At 54.9% G+C, this 17,296-nt stretch overlaps 1 protein-coding gene and 3 long non-coding RNA genes across 4 annotated transcripts; all 4 read right to left on the minus strand.

Moving 5' to 3' along the window:
* Positions 1–5,804: 5,804 nt before the first annotated feature.
* Positions 5,805–6,210, minus strand: LOC309669180. Its single transcript, XR_014268888.1, has 3 exons — positions 6,157–6,210; positions 5,991–6,044; positions 5,805–5,871 (listed from the first exon to the last, which is right to left on the minus strand). It is a non-coding gene; the product is annotated as an uncharacterized lncRNA (long non-coding RNA).
* Positions 6,211–8,211: 2,001 nt separating this feature from the next.
* LOC309686656 lies at positions 8,212–10,035 on the minus strand. Its single transcript, XR_014270555.1, has 4 exons — positions 10,002–10,035; positions 8,696–8,818; positions 8,462–8,524; positions 8,212–8,372 (listed from the first exon to the last, which is right to left on the minus strand). It is a non-coding gene; the product is annotated as an uncharacterized lncRNA (long non-coding RNA).
* Positions 10,036–10,050: 15 nt separating this feature from the next.
* Positions 10,051–10,973, minus strand: LOC309686657. Its single transcript, XR_014270556.1, has 5 exons — positions 10,926–10,973; positions 10,785–10,843; positions 10,488–10,543; positions 10,363–10,403; positions 10,051–10,110 (listed from the first exon to the last, which is right to left on the minus strand). It is a non-coding gene; the product is annotated as an uncharacterized lncRNA (long non-coding RNA).
* Positions 10,974–12,979: 2,006 nt separating this feature from the next.
* LOC309668772 (uncharacterized protein) lies at positions 12,980–16,051 on the minus strand. The gene is made up of 8 exons (XM_082479266.1): positions 15,701–16,051; positions 15,560–15,618; positions 15,263–15,318; positions 15,138–15,178; positions 14,776–14,884; positions 13,464–13,586; positions 13,230–13,292; positions 12,980–13,140 (listed from the first exon to the last, which is right to left on the minus strand). The coding sequence occupies exons 1-5, from the start codon at positions 15,840–15,842 to the stop codon at positions 14,817–14,819; spliced, it is 366 nt and encodes a 121-aa protein (XP_082335392.1). The 5' UTR covers positions 15,843–16,051; the 3' UTR covers positions 12,980–13,140; positions 13,230–13,292; positions 13,464–13,586; positions 14,776–14,816.
* Positions 16,052–17,296: the final 1,245 nt, after the last annotated feature.

Genomic DNA, 17,296 nt, shown 5'->3' on the forward strand with positions numbered 1-17,296 from the left:
GAGAGGAGGGAGGGGAAGGGGGGAGAGGAGGGAGGGGAAGGGGGGAGAGGAGGGAGGGGAAGGGGGGGGAGAGGAGGGAGGGGAAGGGGGGAGAGGAGGGAGGGGAAGGGGGGAGAGGAGGGAGGGGAAGGGGGGAGAGGAGGGAGGGGAAGGGGGGAGAGGAGGGAGGGGAAGGGGGGAGAGGAGGGAGGGGAAGGGGGGAGAGGAGGGAGGGGAAGGGGGAGAGGAGGGAGGGAAAGGGGGGGAGGAGGGAGGGGAAAGGGGGGGGGGAGGGAGGGGAAAGGGGGGGAGGAGGGAGGGGAAAGGGGGGAGGGAGGGAGGGGAAAGGGGGGAGGAGGGAGGGGAAAGGGGGGGAGGGAGGGAGGGGGAAAGGGGGGGAGGAGGGGAGGGGAAAGGGGGGGAGGAGGGAGGGGAAAGGGGGGGAGGAGGGAGGGGAAGGGGGGGAGGAGGGAGGGGAAAGGGGGGAGGAGGGAGGGGAAAGGGGGGGAGGAGGGAGGGGAAAGGGGGGAGGAGGGAGGGGAAAGGGGGGAGGGGAAAGGGGGGGGGGAGGGAGGGGGGAGGGGAAAGGGGGGGAGGGGAAAGGGGGGGGAGGGAGGGGAAAGGGGGGGGAGGGAGGGAAAGGGGGGGGAGGGAGGGGAAGGGAGGGGAAGGGGGGGGAGGGAAAGGGGGGGAGGGGAAAGGAGGGGGGGAGGGGAGGGGGGGAGGAAGGGGGGAGAAAGGGGGGGGAGGGGAAGGGGGGAGGGAGGGAGGGGAAAGGGGGGGGAGGGAAAGGGGGGAGGGAGGGGGAAGGGGGGGAGGGAGGGAAAGGGGGGGGAGGGAGGGGAAAGGGGGGGAGGGAGGGGAAAGGGGGGGAGGGGAAGGGGGGGAGGAGGGGAAGGGGGGGAGGGAGGGGAAAGGGGGGGGAGGGGAAAGGGGGGGGAGGGGAAGGGGGGAGGGGAAGGGGAGGGAGGGGAAAGGGGGGGGAGGGGAAAGGGGAGGGAGGGAAAGGGGGAGGAGGGAGGGGAAAAGGAGGGGGGGTAAGGGGGGGGGAGAGGGAGGGGAAAGGGAGGAGGGGGGAGGGAGGGGAAAGGAGGGAGGGGTGGGGGGGGGAGGGGAAAAGGGGGGAGGAGGAAAGTGGAGGGTGGAGGCCGGAAAGTGGAGGCCGGAGGCCGGAAAATCGAGGCCAGAAACTGGAGGCCGGAGGCCGGAAAGTGGAGGCCGGAAAGTGGAAGCCTGAAAATGGAGGCCGGAAAGTGGAGGCTGGAGGCCGGAAAGTGGAGGCCGGAAAGTGGAGGCCGGAAAATGGAGGCTGGAGGCCGGAAAGTGGAGGCCCGAAAGTGGAGGCTGGAAAGTGGAGGCCGGAAAATGGAGGCCGGAAATGGAGGCTGGAGGCCCGAAAGTGGAGGCCGGAAAGTGGAGGCCGGAAGTGGAGGCCGGAGGCCGGAAAGTGGAGGCCGGAAAGTGGAAGCCTGAAAATGGAGGCCAGAAAGTGGAGGCTGGAGGCCGGAAAGTGGAGGCCGGAAAATGGAGGCTGGAGGCCGGAAAGTGGAGGCTGGAGGCCGGAAAGTGGAGGCCAGAAAGTGGAGGCCGGAAAGTGGAGGCTGGAAAGTGGAGGCTGAAAGTGGAGGCTGGAAAGTGGAGGCCGGAAAGTGGAGGCCAGAAAGTGGAGGCCGGAGGCCAGAAAGTGGAGGCCGGAAAATGGAGGCCGGAAAGTGGAGGCCGGAAAGTGGAGGCCGGAAAGCGGAGGCCGGAAAATGGAGGCCGGAAAGTGGAGGCCGGAAAGTGGAGGCTGGAGGCCGGAAAGTAGAGGCCGGAAAGTGGAGGCTGGAGGCCGGAAAGAGGAGGCCGGAGGCCGGAAAGTGGAGGCCGGAAAGTGGAGGCCGGAAAATGGAGGCTGGAGGCCGGAAAGTGGAGGCCGGAAAGTGGAGGCCGGAAAGTAGAGGCCGGAAAGTGGAGGCCGGAGGCCAGAAAGTGGAGGCCGGAAAATGGAGGCCGGAAAGTGGAGGCTGGAGGCCGGAAAGTGGAGGCCGGAAAGTGGAGGCTGGAAAGTGGAGGCCGGAAAGTGGAGGCCGGAGGCCAGAAAGTGGAGGCCGGAAAATGGAGGCCGGAAAGTGGAGGCCGGAAAGTAGAGGCCGGAAAGTAGAGGCCGGAAAGTGGAGGCCGGAGGCCGGAAAGTGGAGGCCGGAAAATGGAGGCCACAAAGTGGAGGCTGGAGGCCGGAAAGTGGAGGCCAGAGGCCGGAAAGTGGAGGCCGGAAAATGGAGGCCGGAAAGTGGAGGCTGGAAAGTGGAGGCTGGAAAGTGGAGGCCGGAAAGTGGAGGCCAGAAAGTGGAGGCCGGAGGCCAGAAAGTGGAGGCCGGAAATGGAGGCCGGAAAGTGGAGGCTGGAGGCCGGAAAGTGGAGGCCGGAAGTGGAGGCCCGAGGCCGTAAAGTGGAGGCCGGCGGCCGGAAAGTGGAAAATCCCTAATGTGTATAATTAATTGTTTCATTTGCCTAATGAGGTGCTAATTATTTAATGAGGTAATTGGGTGGGCAATTAGTGTATAGGTGGTCCAGTGCTCAGGCATGTCTGTATATAGGAAAACCCTACAAATAGTAAGTGTGGCCTGGAACTAGGAAAGGGCATGCGCACAGGCAATCCCATTTACTATATTAACATCTCTTTGAATGCTGCGGGGCACACCCTTTCCTAGTTTGTCTATTTCATGTGTCTAACTTCAGTTATCCTTCTGAGTATGCTGTAGTGAAACTGCTACAGCACCTAACACCCACAAACTGGGGCTCAAAGGCGGTCTTGTTGCGCACAACCCATCACCAATGACTCTCAGGCATGCACGTCTCTATTAACGTTCTGAGTCAGATACACACGAGATCAACACCGCCCAGCCGTGTTCCACCATGCACAGCTTCCATCTGACATCTGCGTGCTCACACACACGCTCCGCCCCTGTGTCATGCATGCCCCTGTACCCGGCCAAATGCACGGTGAAACAAACGGGAGTGGGATGAAAGCAAACGACACTTTAAATGCCAAATGTTGTTGTCCGCACCTGTAACTATTAATCAACCAAAGGACATTGTGGGCTTGGGACAATGTGCCCCAAGAACTCCAAATCCAGGAGCGTAAGTGACCCTGCCTGCAAAAACCCCAGCCTGTGCCTGCCCTCCGCCCAAACTTTGGCGATGAATGTCACCTTGCAGAGCAGCCAGCGTAGGGGGAAAAAAAAAAACAGCCAGGGGAAGGAAAAAAAAAAACTGGAATACAAAAACCCCAGCCGGGGGATTTATTTGCCCTACGAGCCTGCAAATCGCTGACTGCTCAGAGCCCCGTCACACTGCTCTACACCCCTGCTCTTTCTGCACGCTTACTGCTAGTTACCTACAACAACTGCATAAATACCCCAAATGCATTACTACCTTACCTTATCTTACCTCGCAATGTGGTTGTCATTCGCTCCGTTCCCGGTGACATGCAAAGAGACAGAGACCCTTTAACCATCTACGCTGCCTACGCAATACCGTATGATACATACAAAGATAGAGCCGTGTCATGTACACACCAGTCTAACAACTTGACGTGCCCTTAGAGCGCCATCGAGATGAAATACGATACAGGGTGATACGATGCAGGTCCATCTCTGACAGCAGTTGAGATAGTTATAGGGTGGTACGATGCGAGATGGTCTCCGGCGGCGATCCAGATGACTACGGAGGGGTGCCAACAAAAGGCAAATGCCGATATGAGGCGATACGATGCGTGACGCTCTTGGATGGTGGTAGACACCGATGCAGACCCAGACGAGGCAAATCCAATACAGAGCCAAACAAGGCACTAGGCAGTCAAATACGGAACGCTCCAATAACAAAACCGCAATAGGGGGTGGTACGATGCAAGACCCTCTCAGATGGTGGTCGAGACAATTTCAGGGTAGTACAATGCAAAACCGATAGTTAGAAGAACAATACAATACACATTCAAACACACAGTGATCCAATAACAACACACGATACGGGGTGGCACAAAGCCAGATCGTCTCTGCTGGCAGGCAAGATGGTTACGGAGCGTCACAATGCGATACAAAGTAGACTACGCAATATGAGATGGTGTCCGATGTCAGTCTAGACTATTACAGAGGAATACAATGCACAACCACTACAGAGAGGGACAGTGCAATAGGCATTCAAATAGGCAATGATGCGATTATAAAAAAAAAAAAAGGAAAATCAGGGTCGTACAATGCAAAACCGTCTCCGATGTCAGTCGAGACCATTACAAAGTTATACGATGTGAGACACGATGCGATACGGAGTGATATGATACAAGATGGTCTCAAATGGCAGTCGAGACTGTTACAGAGCTATACAATGCAAAGCCAATACCACACCAAACAACGCAACGTGCACTCCGGTACAGAATGATCCGATACAAAAAAAAAACAGTAGGGGGCGGTATGAAGCGAGACGGTCTCACGTGGCGGTCGAGATAGTTACGGAGTGGCACGATGTGAGACAAAACGTAATATGGGCCGTTACAGTGTGAAACGGTCTCAGTTGGAGGTTGAGACTATTACAGGGCAGTATGATGCAAAACCGATAGAGCCTAATAATGCCGTACCCATTCAAATACAGAACGGTCCGACACAAAACACAAGATGGGGAGTTACGCTGCGAGACGGTCTCTGAAGGCAGTTGAGACAATTACAGGGCGGTACAATGTGACGCATAGCTAAATACATAGCTTTACAAAGCAAAAGAAAAAGTAAGTTCTGCATGGCGAGGCGGTCTCGGATGGCAGTCAAAACTAGAATGCTGCGATACAATGCAACTCTAGAACGACACATGCCTGAGAAGCTTGGCTTTAGGACCCTACCTCAGAAAGACAGGCGGATGAGATGCCGTAGCACATCTCTATGGAACCGGGAAGTACCAGAGCAGAGCGCTCCTTCCCGGCCAGATCACCTCCCTGAACGTGACCCTCCAGATACATCCGTGACGCTAGGTGTGCTTGAAGCTCCGATCGCAGGTGGCAGACACGGACCCGTGGCGCGTGCAGAGGCCGCAAGAGTGACCGTGAGATGCTGTAAGACTGTGGGTGAGAACAACTCACGTATGGTCAATGATGCCAGCACAGAAGCCCTACGGTGCCACAATGATGCAAATGCCTTATAGCGGCCCTGCAAGAGAGGCGACAGCTGCCACCCCTGACAGAAAGCGACCGTCAAACTCATCACGGTGGATGCATGAGAAGGCAGGCTTTAAGACCTGAACCTCTTAAAGACACGGGAATGAAACCCCACAAGACTACTCTGTGGAAACGGGAATCTCAACAGAGCCGCATGTGCCGCCTGGCTTGCCGCCGCAAGTGGAGACCAATCGGAAAGATTCGAAACATAATACACGCTGGATGGAAGGACGCTTTAAAGTAGACTATCGAGATGAGAAAGGCTCGACAGGCACTACACTGATGAGGTGATGCTCTCTAGCCACTCTGGAGGGCTAGTGAGATGCCTGCTGATCAAAAAAGAGCTATGGAGACTTCGAGACCGGAGGAAGGTATTACGCAAGATACAGAAGACAGGCCGTGCAAACTACATGATGACAGACACGAGCCGGAACCACCCTGACCGGTGCACACTACCGTCACGCAGAAGAGTAACCCCCTCCCTTTACCTGCCTAAAGGGGACCGCTCAGGGACAGCCCTCTGCCCTACGCTAACTTTAAAACCCATCTCTCCGGTTGCTGACCCCGTCCCCTCCCTCCCCAAACGATCTCCGCCGCGAGTCCCTCCGCTGAGCTTTCAGAGGGCCCGGGCTCCAAAGCCATCCTTGACGAATAAAACCCCGATTGGCAAACGGCGTTAATCTTGCAGGCGATGGATTCTTCTTCAGCGCCTGCAAAAACAAACAAAAAGATGCACACGCAACAGTGCCGTTGCGAAGCATCGTGTCGGTCAACATAGACTTTTCCTGTGACAGCCCCCGCCTTGGACACGCCGTGGCGTTCCGCTCACCTGCTCTGCACAGATTCCGGAGTCAGATGCTGGGACCGTCATTGTTTCTGGCACCTAACGGATTCAAGAATTCAAACCGTGGAAAAACAACAAAAAAACCAAGTGTAACTGCACTCGCAGAGGCAGCGGTCACATCTTCCCTCTAATACCAGAAACGATGACCCACCTTCTCACGGTACTCTGCTTGGCTGCGTCACCCTGCGGAGCTGGTCCCTCTACGTCTGAAAAAACAACATCAACGATCAGCTGGATGCAGAGAGGTAGCTTCATAACCCTAAAGTCTTGTTCCTATTTAGAAACCTCATGTGGAGGCCATCTGGCGGCTCACCAGAAACACCACCCACAGACTTCAAGCCCCACGCATAGCAGCCTTCGCGTCTTTGAGATGCAGTCTCCGGACCTACTGCTGAATGGCCCTTCCTGCAGAGCTCTGCCCTTCCCCATAAAGCGTTAATGAAAAACCTGTTCTCAAAACCCACTGACGGCCGCTCAGTCCGAAATGACCTTACCGCCTTTGCCTCGACACACCAACATATTAACCGTAAACTCTTACAGCTATCCCACCTACCCCCGACTCTACACCCCTGGGCAGGGTGACTCCGAGCCACACAGACATGCACAGATACTACACAGAACACTACAAACAAGGTGCCTCAAAGATGAGAGAAAACTCTCAGAGAGAGGAATGATGCCGGGATGGAAGTCACTGTCGGGCAAGAAGACCTGCGAGACCGCAACAGTGACGCGAGGAGGCTCTGGGAAACACCCCAAAAAACCAAACCAAAACAAAAAAAAGAGTAGGACGTCAGGGCCTGTGACGAGAAACGACTCTCAAAACTGAGATGATGTAGGTGCACGAAACCCGGCTTCAACACCTACAAACATAAGGATGAAGGGAACGACACGCGGTCCCTGAAAATGGATGGGTATAGAGCAGAGCTGCTTGTGCAGCCGGGAATGATGCTGCAAAAGCAGACCGACCGAAGAGTCTTCCCATCAAGACCGATCCACGCTTTAAGCTCATAAGGCAAGAAAAGCAGCGCCCGATTGGCACCATGCTGATGAGTACTGGCAATTGAACCCCACAGACTGCGTCTGAGGCACGTGTCGTGCTCCTTGTGCAAAGAGCAACGAGGACATTAAGAATTGAGGAAGCTCTACAACACATAAGACATATCACACAGACTATACAACAACAGACACAGGCTGGAACCGCCCTGCCCGGCACATGCTAGCGTTGTGCTGAGGAGTAACCTGCTCCCCCTTTACCTGCCCAAAGGGGACCGCTCCTGGACAGCCCTCTGCCCTACGCTACCTTTAAAACCTGTCCCTGCAATTGCCGACCTCGTCCCCACCTTCCCCCGACCCCACCCGCGGTGCCGCTCCCTCAACTTATCTTTCAGAGGGCCGGGAGGCTTAATCCATTCGCAACAAGGAAAACCACAATCCGCCGACAGGATTCACCCTGCTGTCACCAGGCTCCTCTTTGTCACCTTTAAAGAAACACCCAAACCGCACACAACGGTGCCGTCAGTCGGCATCGCATCAGTCAACACGGACCTTTACCGCAACACGCCCCTCCTCAGAAGCGCCGCTGCGTTTCTGCTTACCTGCTCCGTGTCAACTCCAAAGTCGAATGCTGCGGCTGCGTGTGAGCCAACACGGGCGGGGCGCAGGAAGAGGCACAAAACCACAGATGAAGTGCGACGAGTAAGTTTTTTGTCATTACATCGCCAGCCGGGAATTCCCAAAGGGGGGCCCAGGCAGAGGCACACGAGCGCAGATCCAGGCACCGATCTGTCTGTGCTCGAGGATCGCCAGATGTGCTCCTTGCACCTGTATATTGGGGATTGTGTGGCCAAAGTTCACTGCCGCGCTTTCCCCTTTCCCACAGGGGGGGGCAGGAATCTCAAGCTTGTCCAACACGGTGCTTCTGAGTCTCTCGCAGGCCTGTGTTATCAAAACGCAGATGGTCTGCCTGTCAAGCACACGAGACTAAATAACTATTCGTATGGTATATGTGTTCTTCCACACCCGAGCTCCGAGTCACTTAAGCAGGTTTAGAATCCTCCTTGACATCCTTCTGTTTCTTCTCCCGTGCAGATGGTCATCGTTTGTGGCACCTAAAAGACCGAGAGACTCAAAATTACCATTGCGCTCGCAAGAAGTCACCGACCCCGTGCGCCTCCTCTCGACTACCTGGCTCGCCTCAAACCCTCATCCGCTCCCAAAGGCGGTGCCTGCAAAGTAAAAGGGAGAAACGCTTCACTGAGCTGACACGTGATACTTTGCTATTAGCTGCTAAAGGGGCCCGCGAGGGCCTCGCCGGCTCAAACCGCTCATCGACTTGTGGCATCGTCCATCTAAGCCTGTGTGCGGCACCTGCAAAAACACAAGCAGAGCAGCACGTGATGAGATACAGTCTGAAACTTTAGGCTGTGGATAACAACTCCCATCTCCCGCTTCTTTACCTTGACAGCTTTCCGGCCCATCCTCCGTCAGTTTGGGTTGCCGCCCTGGGTCTTGCGCCCCACCTGTAAAAAACAAACGGCACGGGCTACTTACAACTTGACCGGCCTGAAAAACGACTGATACTTCAGCCCGCCAATCGCCGGTCACCTGGACAGAGTCAGGCACTGAGTCAGCTCGTCACTTCAAGGATTCAAATTAAAAAAAAAAAAAAAAAACACACAAAACCATGATACCATAAATGCTGTCATAGAGCCACCGGTCACATCTTCCCTCTAATGCCGCACATGTCGACCCGCCTTCTTATAGTGCTCCACTCGGCTCTGCTACGTCGTCCTGCACAGCTTGTCCCTCTGCATCTGAAAAACAACATCAAACGAGTCACCTGGATGGGAAGCGATGGCATACTCATTCCGACGGTCACATTCCCATCTACAAATACTATCTAGACTCCAACTACAGCCTGCCATAAAAAAAAAAAAAAACCCCCCACACACACAAACCACACACACACACAAACACACCCTACTCAAAGGGCCATACAAAGCAGCCTCTTCTGTCTTTGAGGTGCAGACTCCTGCACTACTGCTGACCATCATTTCCAACGTGGTGCTGCTCATCTCAAAAACCACTAATGGAAGAGCTGTCCATAGAGCCTGCTGATGGCTGCGCGATCCCAGATGACTGTACCACCTTGGCCCCAACAGCCTGGACACAGCAACATGTTAACCATAGATTCTTACACCTATCCCACCTACCCCTGACTCGACACCCCTGGGCAGGGCGGCTCCGAGCCACACAAACACACAGACAGACTGACGCTACACAAAATCCTACAATGTACCTCACAGATGAGAGAAAACTCTCAGCGAGAATGACGACACCTCGACCAAAGACATCATGGAGCAAAATGATGAGCGAGACCATAATGGTGAAGTGAGGGGCCTCGACGGAAACCCCAGAGAATGTGCAGAACGTCACGACCCGTGACAAGAAGTGACTCGCCAAACTGAGAAGTACATGCGGAAAACCGGGCTTCAAGACCTAAGAGCATAACGATGCGGGGCAGAAGGCCCGCGCCCTGAAAACGGATGGCCAGAGAACAGAGCTGCTCACGCAGCTGGGAACCGCGTTGCAAATGAGGACCGTCCAGACACTTCCGTGACACCGCACCTATCGACGATTTAGGCTTCTAATACAAGAAGAGCAGCGCCCGACTGGCGCTATGCCGATGAGTACAGGCGTTCGAGACTCCAGGGATGCCGCCTGAGGCACCGTGCCTTGCTCCTGGAGCTTAAACCCGAAATCGAGATCCGACAAAGGTCTAATACACCAAAGACAGACCACACCGATGACACCACAGACACAGGCTGGAACCGCCCTGCCCGGCACACGCTACTGTCGGACTGAAGAGTAACCCACTCCCTTTACCTGTCCAAAGGTGACTGCTCCGCGACAGCCCTCTGCCCTACGTTAACTTTAAAAGCCGTCCCTGCGACTCCCAAAGTTGTCCCCTCCCTCCCCTGAACAGTTTTCACTGACATTTCATCAGCTTTCAAAGAGCGATGGTTCTGAAGCCATCCTCAACAAGAGAAACACCACAGGCAGCCAAGTGGATTGATCCTGCATTCACCCCGTTTCTCTTCATCATCTGCGAAAAAAATAAAAGTTAGTCACACAACAAAAACACACGTGAATCTACAGACAACGGCGTCATCAGTCAACACGCAGTGTTCCTGCGCCATCCCAGCTGAGATGCGCTGTGGCATTCTGCTCACCTGGTCTCCACTAACGCCAGTCACATGCTGTGGCGCTCATTGTTTGGAGCGCTTAAGAGTCACAAAATTACAATTGCACTTAAATAATTCACCAGCCCCAGGCGCCTCCTCTCAACACAGCTCACCTAAAATTCTCCTCCCATTCCAAATGCAGCCTGCACAGTACCTGCAAATCCAAAGGGAAATGCTTCACTGAGCTACCACAGAATACTTTGCTACGAGACGCCTACCCTGCCCACAACCCCCTCACCTGCTCCTACGGCTCGACAGCACGCGGCAGCACCCCACCGAGCCTGCGTGCGGCACCTGCAAAAATCCAAGAGATACAGCAAGTGCTGAGACGCTGCCCACAACCGTAGCCCCGGGCCACCGATTCTCATCTCCCGCCCCTTCCACGTGACAACTCGCCGGCCCATCCGCTACCGCTTTGCATCACCGCCTTCACCCTTGCGTGCCACCTGTAAAACCCAAACACCACCAGTCGCTTATCACTTCACTGGCCATACAACACCCAGACAACTAACCGGTACCCAATCACTCATCTTACCTGCACTTAATCAGCCCTGGTGCCTGTATCCCACAGTGCTCCTTGCTTCAAGCTTCCAACTGAAACAGAAAAATACCCTGATGTAGTCATCACAGAGCCACCGCTCACAGCTTCCCTCTAAGAGGCCACACACCTACCCACCTTCTGACAGAGCTCCGCTCGGCTCTCCTACGTCGCCCCGCACAGCGCGTCCTCCTGCGCCTGAAAAAACAATATCAAAGAAGTCACCTGGAGACGGAGAGATAGCTTCATAATGACAAGTGTTCCCATTGACGAGTGTCATCTACAGCCCAACTACAGCCTGCCAGAAACAAAGCCCACTAATCTTAAACTCCACACAAAGCAGCCTCAATACCTTGGAGAGGCAATCTCTGTCGATACTGCTGAACAGCCTCTCCCTCATAGCTCTGCTGCGCCCCTAGGAACATTACCAAAAAAAGCTGCCCACGCAACCCGCCGATGGCTACTCGATCCCAGGTGACTGTACCACCTTGGCCCCAACAGCCTAGCCAGAACACTGGGTTAAGGACACACTCTTACTGCCATCCCACCTACCCCTGACTCGACACCCCCGGGCAGAGCAGCTCCGAGCCACACAAACACACAGATGGACAGACTGATGCTACACAAAATCCTACAATGTACCTCTCAGATGAGAAAAAAGAAACCTCTCGCCGAGAATGATGACACCTCGACCAAAGACGTCATCGAGCAAAATGATGAGCGAGACCGTTATGGTGAAGTGAGGGGCCTCGACGGAAACCCCGGAGAACAGGCAGAACGTCACGACCCGTGACAAGAAGTGACTCGCCAAACTGCGAAGATGTACGTGCAGAAAACCAGGCTTCAAGACCTAAGAGCGTAACGATGCGGGGCAGAAGGCCCGCGCCCTGAAAACGGATGGCCAGAGAGCCGAGCTGCTCACGCAGCTGGGAACCACGCCGCAAGTGAGGACCGTCCAGACACTTCCGTGACACCACACCTATCGACGATTTAGGCTTCTAATACAAGAAGAGCAGCGCCCGACTGGCGCTATGCCGATGAGTACAGGCGTTCAAGACTCCAGGGGTGCCGCCTGAGACACTGTGCCTTGCTCCTGGAGCATAAACCCGAAATCGAGATCCGACAAAGGTCTAATACACCAAAGACAGACCACACCGATGACACCACAGACACAGGCTGGAACCGCCCTGCCCGGCACATGCTAGCGTTGTGCTGAGGAGTAACCTGCTCCCCCTTTACCTGCCCAAAGGGGACCGCTCCTGGACAGCCCTCTGCCCTACGCTACCTTTAAAACCTGTCCCTGCAATTGCCGACCTCGTCCCCACCTTCCCCCGACCCCACCCGCGGTGCCGCTCCCTCGACTTATCTTTCAGAGGGCCGGGAGGCTTAATCCATTCGCAACAAGGAAAACCACAATCCGCCGACAGGATTCACCCTGCTGTCACCAGGCTCCTCTTTGTCACCTTTAAAGAAACACCCAAACCGCACACAACGGTGCCGTCAGTCGGCATCGCATCAGTCAACACGGACCTTTACCGCAACACGCCCCTCCTCAGAAGCGCCGCTGCGTTTCTGCTTACCTGCTCCGTGTCAACTCCAAAGTCGAATGCTGCGGCTGCGTGTGAGCCAACACGGGCGGGGCGCAGGAAGAGGCACAAAACCACAGATGAAGTGCGACGAGTAAGTTTTTTGTCATTACATCGCCAGCCGGGAATTCCCAAAGGGGGGCCCAGGCAGAGGCACACAAGCGCAGATCCAGGCACCGATCTGTCTGTGCTCGAGGATCGCCAGATGTGCTCCTTGCACCTGTATATTGGGGATTGTGTGGCCAAAGTTCACTGCCGCGCTTTCCCCTTTCCCACAGGGGGGGGGCAGGAATCTCAAGCTTGTCCAACACGGTGCTTCTGAGTCTCTCGCAGGCCTGTGTTATCAAAACGCAGATGGTCTGCCTGTCAAGCACACGAGACTAAATAACTATTCGTATGGTATATGTGTTCTTCCACACCCGAGCTCCGAGTCACTTAAGCAGGTTTAGAATCCTCCTTGACATCCTTCTGTTTCTTCTCCCGTGCAGATGGTCATCGTTTGTGGCACCTAAAAGACCGAGAGACTCAAAATTACCATTGCGCTCGCAAGAAGTCACCGACCCCGTGCGCCTCCTCTCGACTACCTGGCTCGCCTCAAACCCTCATCCGCTCCCAAAGGCGGTGCCTGCAAAGTAAAAGGGAGAAACGCTTCACTGAGCTGACACGTGATACTTTGCTATTAGCTGCTAAAGGGGCCCGCGAGGGCCTCGCCGGCTCAAACCGCTCATCGACTTGTGGCATCGTCCATCTAAGCCTGTGTGCGGCACCTGCAAAAACACAAGCAGAGCAGCACGTGATGAGATACAGTCTGAAACTTTAGGCTGTGGATAACAACTCCCATCTCCCGCTTCTTTACCTTGACAGCTTTCCGGCCCATCCTCCGTCAGTTTGGGTTGCCGCCCTGGGTCTTGCGCCCCACCTGTAAAAAACAAACGGCACGGGCTACTTACAACTTGACCGGCCTGAAAAACGACTGATACTTCAGCCCGCCAATCGCCGGTCACCTGGACAGAGTCAGGCACTGAGTCAGCTCGTCACTTCAAGGATTCAAATTAAAAAAAAAAAAAAAAACCACACAAAACCATGATACCATAAATGCTGTCATAGAGCCACCGGTCACATCTTCCCTCTAATGCCGCACATGTCGACCCGCCTTCTTATAGTGCTCCACTCGGCTCTGCTACGTCGTCCTGCACAGCTTGTCCCTCTGCATCTGAAAAACAACATCAAACGAGTCACCTGGATGGGAAGCGATGGCATACTCATTCCGACGGTCACATTCCCATCTACAAATACTATCTAGACTCCAACTACAGCCTGCCATAAAAAAAAAAAAAAAAACCCCACACACACAAACCACACACACACACACACACAAACACACCCTACTCAAAGGGCCATACAAAGCAGCCTCTTCTGTCTTTGAGGTGCAGACTCCTGCACTACTGCTGACCATCATTTCCAACGTGGTGCTGCTCATCTCAAAAACCACTAATGGAAGAGCTGTCCATAGAGCCTGCTGATGGCTGCGCGATCCCAGATGACTGTACCACCTTGGCCCCAACAGCCTGGACACAGCAACATGTTAACCATAGATTCTTACACCTATCCCACCTACCCCTGACTCGACACCCCTGGGCAGGGCGGCTCCGAGCCACACAAACACACAGACAGACTGACGCTACACAAAATCCTACAATGTACCTCACAGATGAGAGAAAACTCTCAGCGAGAATGACGACACCTCGACCAAAGACATCATGGAGCAAAATGATGAGCGAGACCATAATGGTGAAGTGAGGGGCCTCGACGGAAACCCCAGAGAATGTGCAGAACGTCACGACCCGTGACAAGAAGTGACTCGCCAAACTGAGAAGTACATGCGGAAAACCGGGCTTCAAGACCTAAGAGCATAACGATGCGGGGCAGAAGGCCCGCGCCCTGAAAACGGATGGCCAGAGAACAGAGCTGCTCACGCAGCTGGGAACCGCGTTGCAAATGAGGACCGTCCAGACACTTCCGTGACACCGCACCTATCGACGATTTAGGCTTCTGATACAAGAAGAGCAGCGCCCGACTGGCGCTATGCCGATGAGTACAGGCGTTCGAGACTCCAGGGATGCCGCCTGAGGCACCGTGCCTTGCTCCTGGATCTTAAACCCGAAATCGAGATCCGACAAAGGTCTAATACACCAAAGACAGACCACACCGATGACACCACAGACACAGGCTGGAACCGCCCTGCCCGGCACACGCTACTGTCAGACTGAAGAGTAACCCACTCCCTTTACCTGTCCAAAGGTGACTGCTCCGCGACAGCCCTCTGCCCTACGTTAACTTTAAAAGCCGTCCCTGCGACTCCCAAAGTTGTCCCCTCCCTCCCCTGAACAGTTTTCACTGACATTTCATCAGCTTTCAAAGAGCGATGGTTCTGAAGCCATCCTCAACAAGAAAAACACCACAGGCAGCCAAGTGGATTGATCCTGCATTCACCCCGTTTCTCTTCATCATCTGCGAAAAAAATAAAAGTTAGTCACACAACAAAAACACACGTGAATCTACAGACAACGGCGTCATCAGTCAACACGCAGTGTTCCTGCGCCATCCCCAGCTGAGATGCGCTGTGGCATTCTGCTCACCTGGTCTCCACTAACGCCAGTCACATGCTGTGGCGCTCATTGTTTGGAGCGCTTAAGAGTCACAAAATTACAATTGCACTTAAATAATTCACCAGCCCCAGGCGCCTCCTCTCAACACAGCTCACCTAAAATTCTCCTCCCATTCCAAATGCAGCCTGCACAGTACCTGCAAATCCAAAGGGAAATGCTTCACTGAGCTACCACAGAATACTTTGCTACGAGACGCCTACCCTGCCCACAACCCCCTCACCTGCTCCTACGGCTCGACAGCACGCGGCAGCACCCCACCGAGCCTGCGTGCGGCACCTGCAAAAATCCAAGAGATACAGCAAGTGCTGAGACGCTGCCCACAACCGTAGCCCTGGGCCACCGATTCTCATCTCCCGCCCCTTCCACGTGACAACTCGCCGGCCCATCCGCTACCGCTTTGCATCACCGCCTTCACCCTTGCGTGCCACCTGTAAAACCCAAACACCACCAGTCGCTTATCACTTCACTGGCCATACAACACCCAGACAACTAACCGGTACCCAATCACTCATCTTACCTGCACTGAATCAGCCCTGGTGCCTGTATCCCACAGTGCTCCTTGCTTCAAGCTTCCAACTGAAACAGAAAAATACCCTGATGTAGTCATCACAGAGCCACCGCTCACAGCTTCCCTCTAAGAGGCCACACACCTACCCACCTTCTGACAGAGCTCCGCTCGGCTCTCCTACGTCGCCCCGCACAGCGCGTCCTCCTGCGCCTGAAAAAACAATATCAAAGAAGTCACCTGGAGACGGAGAGATAGCTTCATAATGACAAGTGTTCCCATTGACGAGTGTCATCTACAGCCCAACTACAGCCTGCCAGAAACAAAGCCCACTAATCTTAAACTCCACACAAAGCAGCCTCAATACCTTGGAGAGGCAATCTCCGTCGATACTGCTGAACAGCCTCTCCCTCATAGCTCTGCTGCGCCCCTAGGAACATTACCAAAAAAAGCTGCCCACGCAACCCGCCGATGGCTACTCGATCCCAGGTGACTGTACCACCTTGGCCCCAACAGCCTAGCCAGAACACTGGGTTAAGGACACACTCTTACTGCCATCCCACCTACCCCTGACTCGACACCCCCGGGCAGAGCAGCTCCGAGCCACACAAACACACAGATGGACAGACTGATGCTACACAAAATCCTACAATGTACCTCTCAGATGAGAAAAAAGAAACCTCTCGCCGAGAATGATGACACCTCGACCAAAGAGGTCATCGAGCAAAATGATGAGCGAGACCGTTATGGTGAAGTGAGGGGCCTCGACGGAAACCCCGGAGAACAGGCAGAACGTCACGACCCGTGACAAGAAGTGACTCGCCAAACTGCGAAGATGTACGTGCAGAAAACCAGGCTTCAAGACCTAAGAGCGTAACGATGCGGGGCAGAAGGCCCGCGCCCTGAAAACGGATGGCCAGAGAGCCGAGCTGCTCACGCAGCTGGGAACCACGCCGCAAGTGAGGACCGTCCAGACACTTCCGTGACACCACACCTATCGACGATTTAGGCTTCTAATACAAGAAGAGCAGCGCCCGACTGGCGCTATGCCGATGAGTACAGGCGTTCAAGACTCCAGGGGTGCCGCCTGAGACACTGTGCCTTGCTCCTGGAGCATAAACCCGAAATCGAGATCCGACAAAGGTCTAATACACCAAAGACAGACCACACCGATGACACCACAGACACAGGCTGGAACCGCCCTGCCCGGCACATGCTAGCGTTGTGCTGAGGAGTAACCTGCTCCCCCTTTACCTGCCCAAAGGGGACCGCTCCTGGACAGCCCTCTGCCCTACGCTACCTTTAAAACCTGTCCCTGCAATTGCCGACCTCGTCCCCACCTTCCCCCGACCCCACCGCGGTGCCGCTCCCTCGACTTATCTTTCAGAGGGCCGGGAGGCTTAATCCATTCGCAACAAGGAAAACCACAATCCGCCGACAGGATTCACCCTGCTGTCACCAGGCTCCTCTTTGTCACCTTTAAAGAAACACCCAAACCGCACACAACGGTGCCGTCAGTCGGCATCGCATCAGTCAACACGGACCTTTACCGCAACACGCCCCTCCTCAGAAGCGCCGCTGCGTTTCTGCTTACCTGCTCCGTGTCAACTCCAAAGTCGAATGCTGCGGCTGCGTGTGAGCCAACATGGGCGGGGCGCAGGAAGAGGCACAAAACCACAGATGAAGTGCGACGAGTAAGTTTTTTGTCATTACATCGCCAGCCGGGAATTCCCAAAGGGGGGCCCAGGC

Source organism: Vanellus vanellus (genome assembly GCF_965231255.1).
Source record: "Vanellus vanellus genome assembly, chromosome: 2".
Classification (NCBI taxonomy): domain Eukaryota; kingdom Metazoa; phylum Chordata; class Aves; order Charadriiformes; family Charadriidae; genus Vanellus; species Vanellus vanellus.

What these genes read in the sequence shown, in the direction of transcription:
- LOC309668772 (XM_082479266.1), bottom strand. Translation starts at nt 15,842, where the DNA reads ATGACACTCGTCAATGGGAACACTTGTCATTATGAAGCTATCTCTCCG. An exon ending in GAGCGGAGCTCTGTCAGAAG is followed by an intron (nt 15,619 to 15,700) that starts GTGGGTAGGTGT and finishes TTTCTGTTTCAG; the next exon opens with TTGGAAGCTTGAAGCAAGGA. An exon ending in CCAGGGCTGATTCAGTGCAG is followed by an intron (nt 15,319 to 15,559) that starts GTAAGATGAGTG and finishes GGATTTTTGCAG; the next exon opens with GTGCCGCACGCAGGCTCGGT.